Here is a 13,817-nt window from a genome sequence, read left to right on the forward strand (position 1 = left end):
ACAAATCAAAATATTGCTTGTTAAAACACTGGTAGGTATATTCTGCTGACAGTTTTATTTCTTGAGTTTTATGGTATTTTCATAAAAGCTGAAGTTCAAGCCACATCACGTTCACATGGATAAAAATGACTAGGGACAATTCTTTCAACCTGAGCCTCTTGCCAACAGAGAGGCTTCAGTGCTAAGAAGGGTTTTCAAATGTAGGAGGCTGAATCTTGATGAAGTTAATTTACTTAAGCAAATACACCTAGCGGTCACAAGATGGTGTGTTTTGTGGAAGTAAAGCCTCGATAACTTGTCTTTCCACTTGTAACTTTCTGCTGTTGCATGCTCACAAAAAGGGGAGGTGTGCAAGCCCTTTTGTGCAAGAATTAAGTATAACTTCAGACTGAGATGGTAGCAGTTTTCTCTGGGGACTCTGTATAGAGTAGTGAAATGCTAATAAGCAGCTAATGGTGCAGATTTTATTTAAATAGCATACCCACATTATAAAATTTTATGCAGTGACTCTTTCTTGCACTTTTACAAAGATAAGTTACTGCTTTGTACACAGTGCTCATTAGTATGCAAAGTTTTGGTTTTGTTCGTATGAAATCGATTAAATGTAATGCAGTGATAATAGTCTTAAAACTACTCTACAGCTTTCCTAGGCTCCTGAAAGAAAGTGCAAGCAATGGCAGCCCTGCAGTCAGTTCTGTTATGACTAAGTTACAAAGTTGTACTCGGACCCCCACTTGCTTATGATGACTGTTGTCATTCATCTGTCTCCAAGATGCTGCTGAGTTCCTCAGCCAAGCAGAGGATGTGACTTCAAAGCAGTCATTCAGTGTTTGGCAGTCCTACCCCTTCTCTCTAAAGATGGTAGATAAGAATTTGGTTTTAAGGTCTCCACCTTAATGCTCCACCAAGCATTTTAGGTTTTCTTACAGTGTGCAGTTAAGATTAATGTATTGAAATACTACAGCTCTGTATGTTTTATTTTTCATGTAGCCTTCCCTTAGCTATTACCTGCATCTTAAACAGCTGTGCAGTTCAGTGATCTTGAACCTAGTGTCCTCAGCCTCTTGTAAATGCTAACCTGTGTAACTGCCAGGGATTAAACTGTAGGAGGATGTTAACATCATGTTTAGTGTGAAAACATAAAGAATTCCCAGGCGTAAAGTAATTGCAGCATAGTCCAACTTCAGAGCCAAGAATCCCTTGCTTCCATCAACTCTCAGTTTCTGGTACTGGTGGATGTTAGATGACTTTCAAAACCCTGATCTGCATGTAAGTCTTCACAGCTGTACATGTACAACATGATGCTTTTATACATCAGAAAATAAGTCAAACCTAATTTGCTTCTGCAAAATGTCTTCTGTTTACATGCAAAGGACAGAGAGAGAATACATGTCTTACACTAATTTCTGATGAAGAGAAGGCATCAGAATAACTTGGATCTTGAGGACAAATGCTAGGAACACACTTTGGTGGCAGATTGATACGTGGTCTTGCCATGGGCTGCTCACTCTTCAGAAATAATTGTATCTGCCCTGCTCTGTGATTTAGATGCCAGCTTTCATACATGAATTTCAACTCGGAATTCTGAGTAACCCTAGGGTCTGTTGCCTCTTTACTGTGCAGACATGCAGCAGAGGTGCAACATGGCCCTGGGCTTGCTGAGCATGATGGGAAGTAAGTAGAAAAAGAAGTCTCCATTATAGATGAGAAAGCCATGTATCATGCTCGATTTATGAAAATAGAGTTGGAAATAGGAGTAGGAAGAGCAGAGTAGTTTTGATTTTTTTTAAGGATCCTTGCAGGGGTATTTCAGGGTAATACTTGGATAGAAGGTAAGTATTTAGTGAGTGTATGATGGGCCATAGAGAAAGCTCCTAGGCCCTGGAAACAAGTTAGTAATGGTGACCAGTAAAATCAGTATAAACAGCTTGATCAAGGGAGAATCCATCCCCAGAAAGTCTGAGAAAACCCAGACTTTATGTAGATTTGGTTATCCCTTACTAAAATTTAGGAGGAAGTAAGTAAAGGGCTGAGCAGAGAAACATAAATGAAATTGTTACCCTCAAGACAGCCCCTTTCCTGCTTATAAGCAGCCTATGCGAGTGTTTTGATAGCACAAGAGACTTTCCAGCCTAACAGGTGGTGTAATGCAAAGAGCTAAGCTGAGCAAGTTGGTCTGTACAGTGCTAGCTCACAAACTGTTCCTGAGCCTGAAAAACAACTGTTTGCATATGGTAACTCTTTAACTGCTAATGGATTTCAAGGTTATTGAAGGTTACCTATTTCTGTGCAACTTAGACCTCAGTAACATAATGCTTTTGGGCTTTGCAGTTGCATACGGAAACATTTTTCTGCCATACATTTCCCAACTTGTTGTTGGGACAGATTTCCTGCTTTTTGTGGTGGTTAGCTTACATGTTTGTTGTACCAAGGTGGGCGTGGAGTGAAGGCAGACCAAGTCAGATCGCATTCATCAGTGGCTTGTATGGAACAAAGGGTCTTTAACTCTGTCAGTGTCTAGTTCCTTTGCTTTTTAAGAGGTTGTGAAGATCAGAGGACTGGAAGAGCCTGTATCTAGGCGGAGTATTTGAGAGGATGGGTAAACACAGCGAGGAGCACAGCATGGCTCTGATCATTGCTTATACCTCTGTGCACTACTTTTAGCAGGTAGTGTCTGAAGGAGAGCATCATTTCCACCTTACCTTTAAGAAGGGGGGGAGGGGGGCGTGGGGTGTCAAAGGAGAGAATAAAAATTGCTTTTTCACTCCATTTTGTAAATAGGGTTGAATTCTTGGCACTTAATGTAGGTCCCAGAAAAGGGCCTTTGTTATCTTTTGGTTCCTAATACAGAGTCTTAAAAATGCCCGAATCTAGCGTGGAAACATTTGTTTTGTAAACGGGCGTGCTTTAGGGAAGTACTAAGTTTCTTTCCCCCTTCTGGAGCCCAGGACTCAGTGGTTTCCCCAGGGAGGCCGGTGTCCCCGGCGGGAGGCTGGAGAAGCTTTGGGAGTCCTCGAGCACGGCCGAGCAGGTTTTCCCGTGTGGGAATGCTCCCCGAGGCCTCGCTGCCCGCTGGCCTGCCCGGAGGGGGCGCGGGGCTGCAGCAGCCCGGGCTGCACGCAGGATGCGGTGCCCTCCCCGCACTAGTGCCGCTGCAAGCGGAGCAGGTTGGCCCCGGAAGCGGGAGGCTGTTTGGGGACTACTTCGTTATCAGCCGGACTGGCTCCTCGGGCCTGCCCCTGGCCGGAGCCCCGGCCCGCCGCGGGCCCCGCGCCGCCTTCATCCCAGCCGGCGCCACAAGATGGAGGCTTGCCCTGCCCCGGCGGCACTACGCTTCCCGGCGTGCCCCGCGCCGCCACGCGAAATGGCAGCCAGGCCGAACTACGGCTCCCGGCATGCCGCGCGGGCCCGCGCCGCCCGAGGCCGAGGCGGCGGAAGGACTGCGCGTCCCGGCACGCGGCGCGCCGCCTCCCCGCCAGGGCTGCCTGCCGCCGCCGCTTCCGGGGGGGAGGGGGGCGGTGTCTATGAGGTCACGCAGGTAGCGGAAGTGATTTCACGTCCGGCGGCCTGCGGCGCTGGGAGGGGAGCGGGGCGGCGGGCGCGGAGCGGAGCCGAAGGCGAGCGGGGGACGAGGCGGCGGCGGAGCAGCTCGGAGCCGGCGTGCGCACCCGCGGCCCTTTCCTCTGCGCGCAGGTGAGGCGGCGCGGGTGGGAGCGCGCAGCCCCGGGCCGCCGCCGCGGGCGGGAGGAGCCGCCCCCTCCCCTGAGGCGGCGCCGGCCCCCCCCCCGCGGCGGCGGGGCTTGCGCGGCGGGCCCGCCCCGTGGCGCCTCTTTATTGTCTCCAGCTCCATCCGGGACCTGGGGGGGGGGGGGGCTCGGCGGCGCGGGGCCTGACGGGACAGAGCCCCCGCCGCGGGGGCGGCCCTTGTGGGCGAACAAAGCCGGCGGGGGGTGGGAGCGGTCCCGGCTACCGGCGGCGGAGGCGCCGCGCCACGAGGGCCGTGCCGGCCCGTTGGGCCCTGGGTCTGGCGGGGGTGGAGGGCCACCCGCGCCGGGAGGCTGCGATTCCAGCGTGTTTATCGCCAAGGCCGCCCCCGGAGGGGTAGGGCCCGCTCCGCCTCCGTAACAGAGATGGTATCGGCGGAGAGCGAGCGGCGGAGCTGAGCCTACCCGCGCCGCCCGGCAGGTTCGCCCGGTTCCCGCTGAAGCGGAGCGGCTCCGCGGGCGTCGGCGCTCGCTGTTAGTGAAAAGATCAGCACCGAGAAGGGGGTCTTGGGGAGCACGCTCTACCCCCTCCGAGAGGTTTTGTTAGCCGACGTGCTTGCCCGGCTCCCGGCAGAGCTGCTTATCTCTGCGAGGGCTCTGCTCTTCACAACCAACTTTTTTTTCTTTTTTTTTAAAGTCTCGGTGCTGGCATGCTGCGTAAATGAGTCGGCTGTTTTCAAGTAAACTCTAGTGCAATGCTTTTAAGTGTTTCTTAAAGTGTTTCTTCATCCCACGTGAATTTGCTTGAGAAATCTATTTATTATACGGAGTATAATCAGTTTACTTGATACCTGCCACTTACTAATCTAATTCGATAACAAGAAACTTGGCCGGCACTCCTGACTTACGAGAGTAATTGCTACTTAATAAACAAATAACACCATCTTCTGCAGAAGCTCAGAGCAGTCCCTGCTGCACTAAAACACCTTTGCTTAAAGTTCAGCTTATGCTAAAATACCAGTGTGCTGCCTGCTGTTCTGTGTTGCTTTTACGTGTTTGAAGCAAATATCTTAATTTTTTTTCCTCTATTTTTTGTTATCAAGGGTAAGGACCTGGGTTTTATTCTATGGAATTAGGCCCATTGACCTTATCTTCCGAAGTAGGCAGTAGATAATCTTCTTTCGTGATTGGGATTTAAATGCAAAATCTTCAATCACAAAGCTTTGAATTTTAATGATGGTTGGTCTAAGGCTCTTCATTGCTTTAAACGCAGCAAAATTCAGAGAAACGAGTAAATTAATGGACCTTAATGTTGTTCTGGAGTAACAAGTTCCACGCTTCATACAGAAAACACTTTGAGTCAACTGAAAGCCCTGTTGTTACAGGATTTTTAATTTTTTACTTCATTCCTAATATAAAAATCCTATTTTTTTCTGTCTTTCCATGTGCACTTATACTGTTCTTCCTGTATTGCCCCCATCCCCTGTGAAAATCCCAGAATAATTTGGGGCTGGATCTCTGATCATATCACTATGGCAGAATTCTCCATATTTTCTGTTCCTTAGCACTACTAATGTTCTATTTCCTGTTCTAGTGTAAGAAGCTTTGAGATCCTCTGCTTTCCACCTACTCCCAGATGGAAAATGTATTATTTTTATTCATGACGGTAGCGTAGCCTGTCACTGTGGCTTGTTTTCTGCAGCAGCCTTCTTAGATTGTGACTTTTTGCAAGACTAAAGTAGCGTTTGGCTCTCCTCCTCAGAATTGCCTGTAGCTCATGACTAAAAAGCCTGTATCTAATACCAGTGAAACGAGACTAATCTTGTCCTCGCAAATGAGCACAGAAAGCCAACTGGTTTGTATCTTGAAACGGTGAGATGGAAAGCTCCCTATGCAGTGTATTTTATTACAAGTTGCAGAAAATCAAATTACAAGGAGCGCTGTGAGTAAGGGACTGGCCTGGGGCTTCCTAACTGTTCATGCAGGGTAAGCGTTTCCTGTGGGAAAACATTAGCAGACTTGGGGCTTCATCAGATAAACTTCAGATATTCAGGTTGAGCGTCGGATCTTTCTTGAAGATAATCATCCACATCGTCCTTGGGCAGTAATGGAAGAAGTTGTTTCAGTCCAAATGTGAAACACTGAACTTCCTTTCCTTCCCTCCTAAAGCAAATAGCTTGTGTTCTACGCGAACACTTCAGAAATTGGAAAACAAGCCCAGGATTCAACAGATTAACCTTCCAAGCTTTTACGCAAACAAGTAGGGTTTGGTTTTTTAAATTATTTTTACCTTTATGGACTTGTCTGGGTGCAGTTGTCTTTGTACAGAAGTTGCCTGAAATTTGGCCAGAGTACCTTACACTGCTAATGCAGTTATTCACCTGTAGTGTAAATTGTTGGTGTGCAAAAAGCCCAGTGGAATATTAACATCAAGATTCACTCCACAAAAGAAAAGGTGAAAACACTTGCCAGTTTTTAAAAAAAAAAAAAAAAAAAAAAAAAAAAGAGAGACCTTAGGCTTTTTAGACTTTGAGGTCTTTTATTTCTTTTAGTCCATCCTGTTTGTTAGCTTGTGAACAGCTGAAGTTGCTTAAAGCAATTTCAAGCTTGAGTTGGGGTGTTATATGCAATGTCTTTTCCTGTTTTATGTTAAATGCTGCCAGTAATCCTTTGCAACTTTGTTTTGAAAGAACATCAAAAAGAACCTGTGTTCTTTTGCTAGAATACCCAGGTTCTGGTCTCATTTGTTGTACTTCCTAGGGAGCTAAAGTGACTTCCGTACTTGGGTTTGCCTTTGATTTAAAAACCTTGAATAGAGCAAACCATGCAAGTTCCTTTTTGTGCTTTTCTTAGTTGATCATTTGGATGCTACAAGCCTTTGACCTGGTATTACCAAGAATACATTTTGAACCAAAACTTGCATTAATTCTGTAGATAATACGACCAACTGAAATATAAAGAGAAAATACGAGCTGCTACGTGATAAGCCCTTGTACTCTTAATAACGGAAGCTATGTTTTGATACCCTCTTCTCTGAATAAGTCATTTTTTGATATGCAGACAACAAGCTAAAATGTTGATTTGAGAACAAAATAAAAATATTTTCACTCATTGCTGCCTTGTTTCATTGCAAATTTTTAGCACTTGAAAAACATTCAAGTTTGATTTTTTTCTTTTTGAGCTCATTGCCTCACATGCTTTTAGATACTAATACTGGCAGTGTTAATTTGTTTTAACAGTATACAAAGTACTCAGCTTTTCCATTATTGGTATCTGTACTTAAGCATGGTATAGGGAAAAACAGCAGCATTGTCTCATTTACTTTACAACACAAATAAGATTTTCAGTTTTAGAACCTAGGCTCTGAGCAGACTTGGGTCTCTGAACTCAAGAGTTACAAGCTTCACATAGGCTTATGCGCCTGATGGAAGGGCTGCAATACCATTCTTACAACAAAGATTCAGACCAAATTCAGGTTTTGTCCTGCTTTTGATTGTGGTTAGGTGGAACAAAGCATGCTTACCAACTGTACCTTCATTCCTTGAGTTCAGGACGTTGCGATATCACGTATCATGGACATGCAGAAATGTTGACTGCTCTCCAGGCATGACTCAATCCATATTAACGAAGTGGGATGAGAGGCAAGCACATACTGTCCTTCCAGTGCCTTATGATGTTGTCTTTACCTGAAGCTTCCCAATCATTGGACTTTTGCTAATGAAGTAGCTGTAAGAACTGTTGTGTCGACTTGGCTCTGTGAGGAATCGCTGCATAATGGTTTCTGCCTCACTTGCAAGGTTTCACAGCAGTGAAACGGCCATGAAAGTTGGTTCATGCGATCATATAGAACAGCCCGTAACTGAATTTGAGTAGGCTGAAGGTCATACCGAAGATTGATCTACTGTGGGTATGCTTGGAAATTCCCCTGAAGTGTAGCCTACGCCCTCTGAAACAGTATGGACACTGGGCAGTTCATTTCCAGGGGAGTTTGTTGAAACTGAGGTGGGAGCTTTAAAAGTATTTTGGAAAACAAATTTTTCTTTTGTTTCTTGAATGTTGCCTTAAATACTTTCCTACTGGCAAGTACACATGCTTTCTGGTTTTTCCTGTCACTTTTCATTGGCCTTGGTGCTTGGCATTTGCTGATTTGGTGAGGTTTAATTTGGGAAATTAATTTGTCACTCAAATCTGCATACAATGGAAACGGCATTTCTGATACTCTCTTACTTGCTGCGATTAGCAGAGCTCCTCTGCTACAGTCACAGTAAGGCTGCCTGGAGCCTTCAAATACAGGTGCAGCCTTCCCTTGGGCCGGGCTTATGCAGAAGCAGGGTGATGAGTGCACATCTTTAATTACTGCATTTCTTAATTGCAGACTTCGAATCAAAGACGCAGCCATGAAAGACCCAAGTCGCAGCAGTACTAGCCCGAGCATCATCAGTGAAGATGTGATTATAAATGGTCATTCTCATGAAGATGACAATCCCTTTGCGGAGTACATGTGGATGGAGAACGAAGAGGAATTTAACAGGCAGGCAAGTCATTTCCCTCTATAAACATCTTGTGATGTGCTTTACCATTTCCTAGCTGAAGGGAGAAGTGCTGTGGCTTAGCAACCGGGGTACAAGACTGGGAATCCTTTAGAGGTGGGGTTTTTAGATAGGCTTGCTAGAATAATGGGGGGAACAGACAGATCTCAGTTTCTCTGGCAATAAATAACTGTTTTCTGTAATCTTGGTGGAAAATATGGGAAGTCTGGCATGTTCTAATGCATCCATTAATTCCCTGCTTTCATGAGAGGGAGAACAAAAAATAGTTGACAGACTTTATGTGGCACTTTGGAAGGGACAGATCTTGCTTGGCTGTTGAGCTGCGGAGTTTTTACATGTGCAAACATGCCGGCTGTTGTAGTTCTGAACTGGATATGTCCTGGTGCATACCTGCCTTGTCAACAGGTCTGTTGCTCCTAAGGGAGTTGCTGGACATAGCTGTTGGGTGACAGTCCTGTTTGTTGCGTAATACTTAAGTGTCTCACAGCTGGCCTTTGCAGTCAGGTTGGAAGGAAGCCTTAACCTTGCATCTGGACAGTCTTCTCTCCTGTGGAGGCTGGGAACAGCCTACTTTCTCCACCACCCCTTTCTTAATCAAAACTTGATCTTTGTACTCAAGAAGCTGCTTTCTGTGCACTCCAGCACAGTATGGCTGTGCTGAAGTCTGAACTTCTGAAATAGAATATGTCTGCTGCTCTCTCTTTAGGGTGCCAGCCAGGCACAAAGCTAATCTGAAATTCAGGTAGCTTGCAAAATCTAAATTCTCTTGTGCATATGCCAGGATGGTCTCGGTGTTGTTTCCTGTTTGGTGGGTTTTTCCTCCTGGGGACTGTACTGTAGTTAGCATATGGGATGTGTAGTTCTTGGGGAAGGAGCAGAGAGTTGTGCTGCGAATAAACTATTTTTCAGGTATGTGCTCCATTTTCAGAGGAGAGATGGGAGCATGAGGGGAGAGTGGTCTTATTCAGGCAGGCAAACACCATGTGGCAGCCTGGTCACCTGCCACTGCAGGCACACCTCTCTGTGGGAACCCAAATGAGTTAAACTAGGGCTGGAAAATACAAACAGGCAATATTAATTTCAAGACATTTGGGGAATTAAACATTATTAGTACTTCTGGAGCTGCCACTGGAGGCACCTGTAGGTGTACAACCATGTAACAAAAAACCTGGAACCAGGCAACCCCTGCTGTAATACTAGCTTGTGGCTCTGTGCCCACGGCTGCCTTTTACCCGCACGCAGGACGGAGACAGTGCCTCACAAGAAGGATTGATTGGAGACCGCCGTCCTTGCTGGAGTACTTTACTGGGGAAATCACTAAGTCGGTGTTTCGTGCGGGGTTTGAATTGTCTGGACAGTGGCTTAGAGCATATGGTGATGAGTCCCTACTCCCCAGAGCTGTGCGTCTTGAGCACCAAGTGAGCTGGTGAGTGTGTTTGCCCCAAGCACCGGGGACCTAGATTTTACAGGAGTCCTGAATGCTGGCATAAACTTTTTTGATTTGGTATTTGTGGTATGTAACTGAATTTCCACTTTAGGATTGAGTATGTGTTTGATTTCAGAGTGAAGGATAGATAGGAAAAATTGTTTGAGCTTCCATTGAATGAACTTTTAAATCTGTCCTGAATCATTTTTCCCCTCCCTTATGTCTGGCAAGTCATTCACACCAGCTTCTATTTCCCTGCTTTCCACCCTTAAGTACTGCAGTGCAGGACAGGAAAAATTTGTTAGGAACCCCCTCCAAAGCTTGTTTACTGAACAACCAAACAAAACTTTCCTTTAATCTTTGCAATGCATGTCAGTTCTGCATCACTTGGTTTGTCCTGCTTATAGTACAGCAGATCAGCATTCTTAACAACTGCTAAGATCATGTGGAGTTCCTTAGGAGAACTACACTGGGTGAACGCATAATCTACAGCCGAGGAGATGCTGCTTGTTCCAAGTGACAGGCAGTGGTTATATTTTTTTCCCCAATAATCTTGCAGGACACTTTCCAGGGAGTGTGCCTGGCTGCATGTGTTGTCCCTGGTTCCCTTCCTTGTACTTGCAGTGAGTTCAGTCCAGACTAGTTGGTACAACTGAAATGTTCACTTGGAACTAGCGTTTTCCTTCTTGAGCTCGTAACAAGCTGCAAATGAAACAGCTAGGGCTGAGGGGTTCTCCTGCCATTCCCTTTTAACTGCAGCCCAAGTTCCTGGGACAAAGCGCTTTCCTACATTAAAAAATCAAAGCTGATTGCCTTCCTGCAGCACAGGCGTGGTGTTCTGCTAAAAGTCCTATTGCATAGCTAGAAAGAAGGTCAGCTAGGTGCACAAAACTTGGAATGAAGACACAAGTAAGTTTGTTGATGAAGCAGTTTCTTCTCGTTGTATAGATCGAAGAGGAGTTGTGGGAAGAAGAATTTATTGAGCGCTGTTTCCAGGAGATGCTGGAAGAAGAGGAGGAGCATGAATGGTTTATTCCAGCCCGTGATCTCCCACAAACAATGGATCAAATCCAGGACCAGTTCAATGACCTTGTTATCAGTGACAGCTCATCACTGGAGGATCTGGTGGTAAATTCAGTTTCTCATCATATTTCTAAAGCTTGACATCTCTCTTTGTCCAAGGCTGATTTTTGTTGTTGATAATGGCAAGAGAAAATCCTTTACACATAGGCCAGAGACTCTTAAACCATGCCTGGCTGTGGTGGAGGGGGGAAATGTGGAAAAGTTGAGCAAGGGATGTTTCCTCAAGTGATGTGACCATACAGTGGTTTTCTTCATAACCACATGGTGCCTTTCCTAGCCCATGGCATAAATTCAAGTGGCTTTGGGTATGCATAGTATGTTAGGGAAGAAAGGCAGTGAGCGAAGCATGCTGACCCTGTGAAGTGCCATCGGTGACAGGACTGCAAGAGTTTAATTCAGCATCTGTCAACACTTAGGTTTGGGTAGGTACGACCCATGTTCTCAGGTCTGTCTTGGATCATGCGAACCATAGCAGATGTCTTTGTACAAATCCTAAGGAAGAGGAAAACAGCTAAACTACGATTATTTCCCTGTTTCTTGCTACATGACTTCTGTCCAGAGGTTAAATAAAAGGAAATGGCAGTGTGTACATATTTTCCCTAACAAAATACGTTATTGATACAGAGTACAAAAACCACATCATAGTGTCACATAACTGCTGTGAAATTGAGATGCAAACCCCTACTTTTCCAAGCTCAAGCAGCTGCAGGCAGCAGTTTTAGACTCAATTAAGAACACAAAAGCCTAATCCTCCACTTTATGATAAAGAGCTGGCTGCCCACCTATAACTGCAGGACATTGTAGAGCAGCGGCTTGCCAAGTGGGAGGACAGGGTAGTCACAGACAGAGATATTTAAAAAATCAATACAATGTTCATATATGTTAAACTCCCAGGAGTGGCTTAAGTTCCTGGAAGAAGTCTCCTCTTGCTTAAATAATCAACATCTAAAAACCTCATTGCACGTTTTAACAGCTCAACAGCATTAAGCGAAGTTGCTGTGTTTGGTGCGCACCTGTGGTTTTCGTGTTTCTTATTCCCTGAGCCCTTATCTGACTGAAACGTCCAGGTGGTGCTAAGGAAGGATGGATAATTGAGGCACTAGCACGGAGGAGTGGGCTTTTCTAGTGATTATAGAGACTTTTAGTATATGCAAAAACCCTATTTGCCTGACTGTTTCTCTAAATCCGTAAACTGTTCCTATTGCTGTCTGCCTAGAATTGTGTTGTTTGAAAATGTAAGATGAAAATAATGATTCAACTAGACTTCTGTGTTTCCATTCCTCAGGTCAAGAGTAATCTGAATCCAAACGCAAAGGAGTTTGTTCCTGGGGTGAAGTACTTAAATATTTGAGTAGACTGGGCCCTCTCTTGGTGGATGTAGCACAATTTCCACACTGTGAAGCCAGTATTAGAAGATTTAATTGTAAAAGCTCTCTCTTCTTGTCACTGTGTTACACTTATGCATTGCCAAAGTTTTGTTAGTCTTGCATGCTCAATAAAAGTGCTGAGACTGTTATTAAGTAAATCTGTCAAAAGTTTAATGGAAACATAATTGGGCCCTGGCTCTCTGCAAAGGAGGCAGTGAGGTAAGAAGCACCAGTCAAGTTGAGACAAAGTACCACGTTTATAAAACCTTCTGCAGACTCTGTCTTTTTAAATAGGACCTGGAATTTGCTACAATGGTCTGTTTTTAACTAAAGATGAGTTAACTGGTGCTAGTTTGCACCTGATAATGCCTTAACTTAAAAATGAAAGCTAGGAGATCTGATTGTTATGCAAATTAGCTAACTTTCCTTTGAAATATCAGTATTGTTACTAATTGTTAATTTTTCCCCTTAAAAAAACTTCATGCTTCTTTTAAGCAGCATGAGCTTTAACAGAAATTTTACAGACCTGTACAGAGTCGTAGATCTCAGCTACTGAACTAACATCCAAGCGATTGGAAGGAAGAAATTCCCTGTACTTTGAAGTATGTTATCATGTTAGAAACGTTTCACTTCCTGATTATGTTAAAGGAGATGTGAGTTTCATCACAATTTTTTCCAAGAACCCAGATACGTACATAGCACTGCCTATGTAACTTTTAGCATACAACTTTATTCTAGCTGGATTTAACCAAGAAAACCCTAGCATTAGTGATTTGAGTGGTGCTTTTCCCTTGCTTTGTTTAATCATCACTACACAATAGTCTACAGCACAACAACTTTTTTTTTTCTTTTAATAAAGCTAGAACAGTTTTGGCTTCTTAAACTTCATACTCGGGTAGGTTAAGCTGCCATACGTGTTCAGTGTGAATAGTGTTTAAGTTGAAAATATTGTAAAAAAATTATATTTTTTCAAAAATATTTAAAAAAATAAATAATAGTAGAACTGATGTGGTGGCTGTCTCATGAATATGCATCTTGCATAGAAGCGCATTTGGCAACATGCAGAGGAAAGGGATGACATTATGGATATGGTGCCTGTAAGGCTGTTTGTAACACGATAGCCCAAAATATTCATCTGAGATTGGACTCTGATAGCTCTTTTCTTTCTTTCCTCCGGCTTTATGCACTTATTTTCCTCCGTTCTCACCGTTGCTAATCCCAGTTCAGCTCCGCTGCTGCTGGCAGCACGAGCAGTCCTAGTTAACAGCTGATGGCACTATATAAAGCCCGCTGCCTGGCGCATGCTGTCGGGGGCTTTGGCACGGTGGCTGTTGGAGCAGGGCTGCTCCCCATCCCATAAACCTGGGAGAGCTGCCGGAGGGTGTCGGTGAGTTGCGAAGTGGCTGCAGTAACAGCCTCCAGCAGTCCTCAGGTATGAGTCTGATCCACTCTTGCTTCATAAATTCGTCCAGCCTTGCTGTTAATATCTCTTTTTTTTTTTTTTTTTTTTTTTAAACTCTGGGTAAACCAGATGGAAACACTTCAGAAATTATGCAGTACTGCAGAATGGGAAGAGTGAGATGAAGCCTTTATGCAGGTGTTAGCTCACAGCGTAACCACATCACTGCATCGGTCTTGCTCCAGGTGGAGGAGCCCCTCTCAGGAATTCAGTCAGACCAACTCATTT

At 44.8% G+C, this 13,817-nt stretch overlaps 1 protein-coding gene across 3 annotated transcripts; it reads left to right on the forward strand.

Moving 5' to 3' along the window:
- Nucleotides 1–3,643: 3,643 nt before the first annotated feature.
- Nucleotides 3,644–13,137, forward strand: PAIP2 (poly(A) binding protein interacting protein 2). 3 transcript variants are annotated; one of them, XM_075715349.1, is made up of 4 exons: nt 3,644–3,693; nt 8,080–8,239; nt 10,629–10,808; nt 12,049–13,137. In XM_075715349.1, exons 2-4 carry the CDS (start codon nt 8,102–8,104, stop codon nt 12,112–12,114), a joined length of 384 nt encoding a protein of 127 aa, XP_075571464.1. In that variant the 5' UTR covers nt 3,644–3,693; nt 8,080–8,101; the 3' UTR covers nt 12,115–13,137. The 3 variants fall into 3 exon arrangements, with proteins under 3 accessions (XP_075571464.1, XP_075571467.1, XP_075571466.1); XM_075715352.1 differs by lacking the exon at nt 12,049–13,137 and adding an exon at nt 9,497–9,680 and having other exon boundaries at nt 10,629–10,666; XM_075715351.1 differs by lacking the exon at nt 3,644–3,693 and adding an exon at nt 7,695–7,706.
- Nucleotides 13,138–13,817: the final 680 nt, after the last annotated feature.

This window comes from Pelecanus crispus, chromosome 8 (assembly GCF_030463565.1).
Source record: "Pelecanus crispus isolate bPelCri1 chromosome 8, bPelCri1.pri, whole genome shotgun sequence".
Classification (NCBI taxonomy): Eukaryota; Metazoa; Chordata; class Aves; order Pelecaniformes; family Pelecanidae; genus Pelecanus; species Pelecanus crispus.

Coding starts and splice junctions, on each gene's coding strand:
- PAIP2 (XM_075715349.1), top strand. CDS start 8,102: ATGAAAGACCCAAGTCGCAGCAGTACTAGCCCGAGCATCATCAGTGAA. Junction 8,240..10,628: donor AAGAGGAATTTAACAGGCAG/GCAAGTCATTTC, acceptor CTCGTTGTATAG/ATCGAAGAGGAGTTGTGGGA. Junction 10,809..12,048: donor CATCACTGGAGGATCTGGTG/GTAAATTCAGTT, acceptor TCCATTCCTCAG/GTCAAGAGTAATCTGAATCC.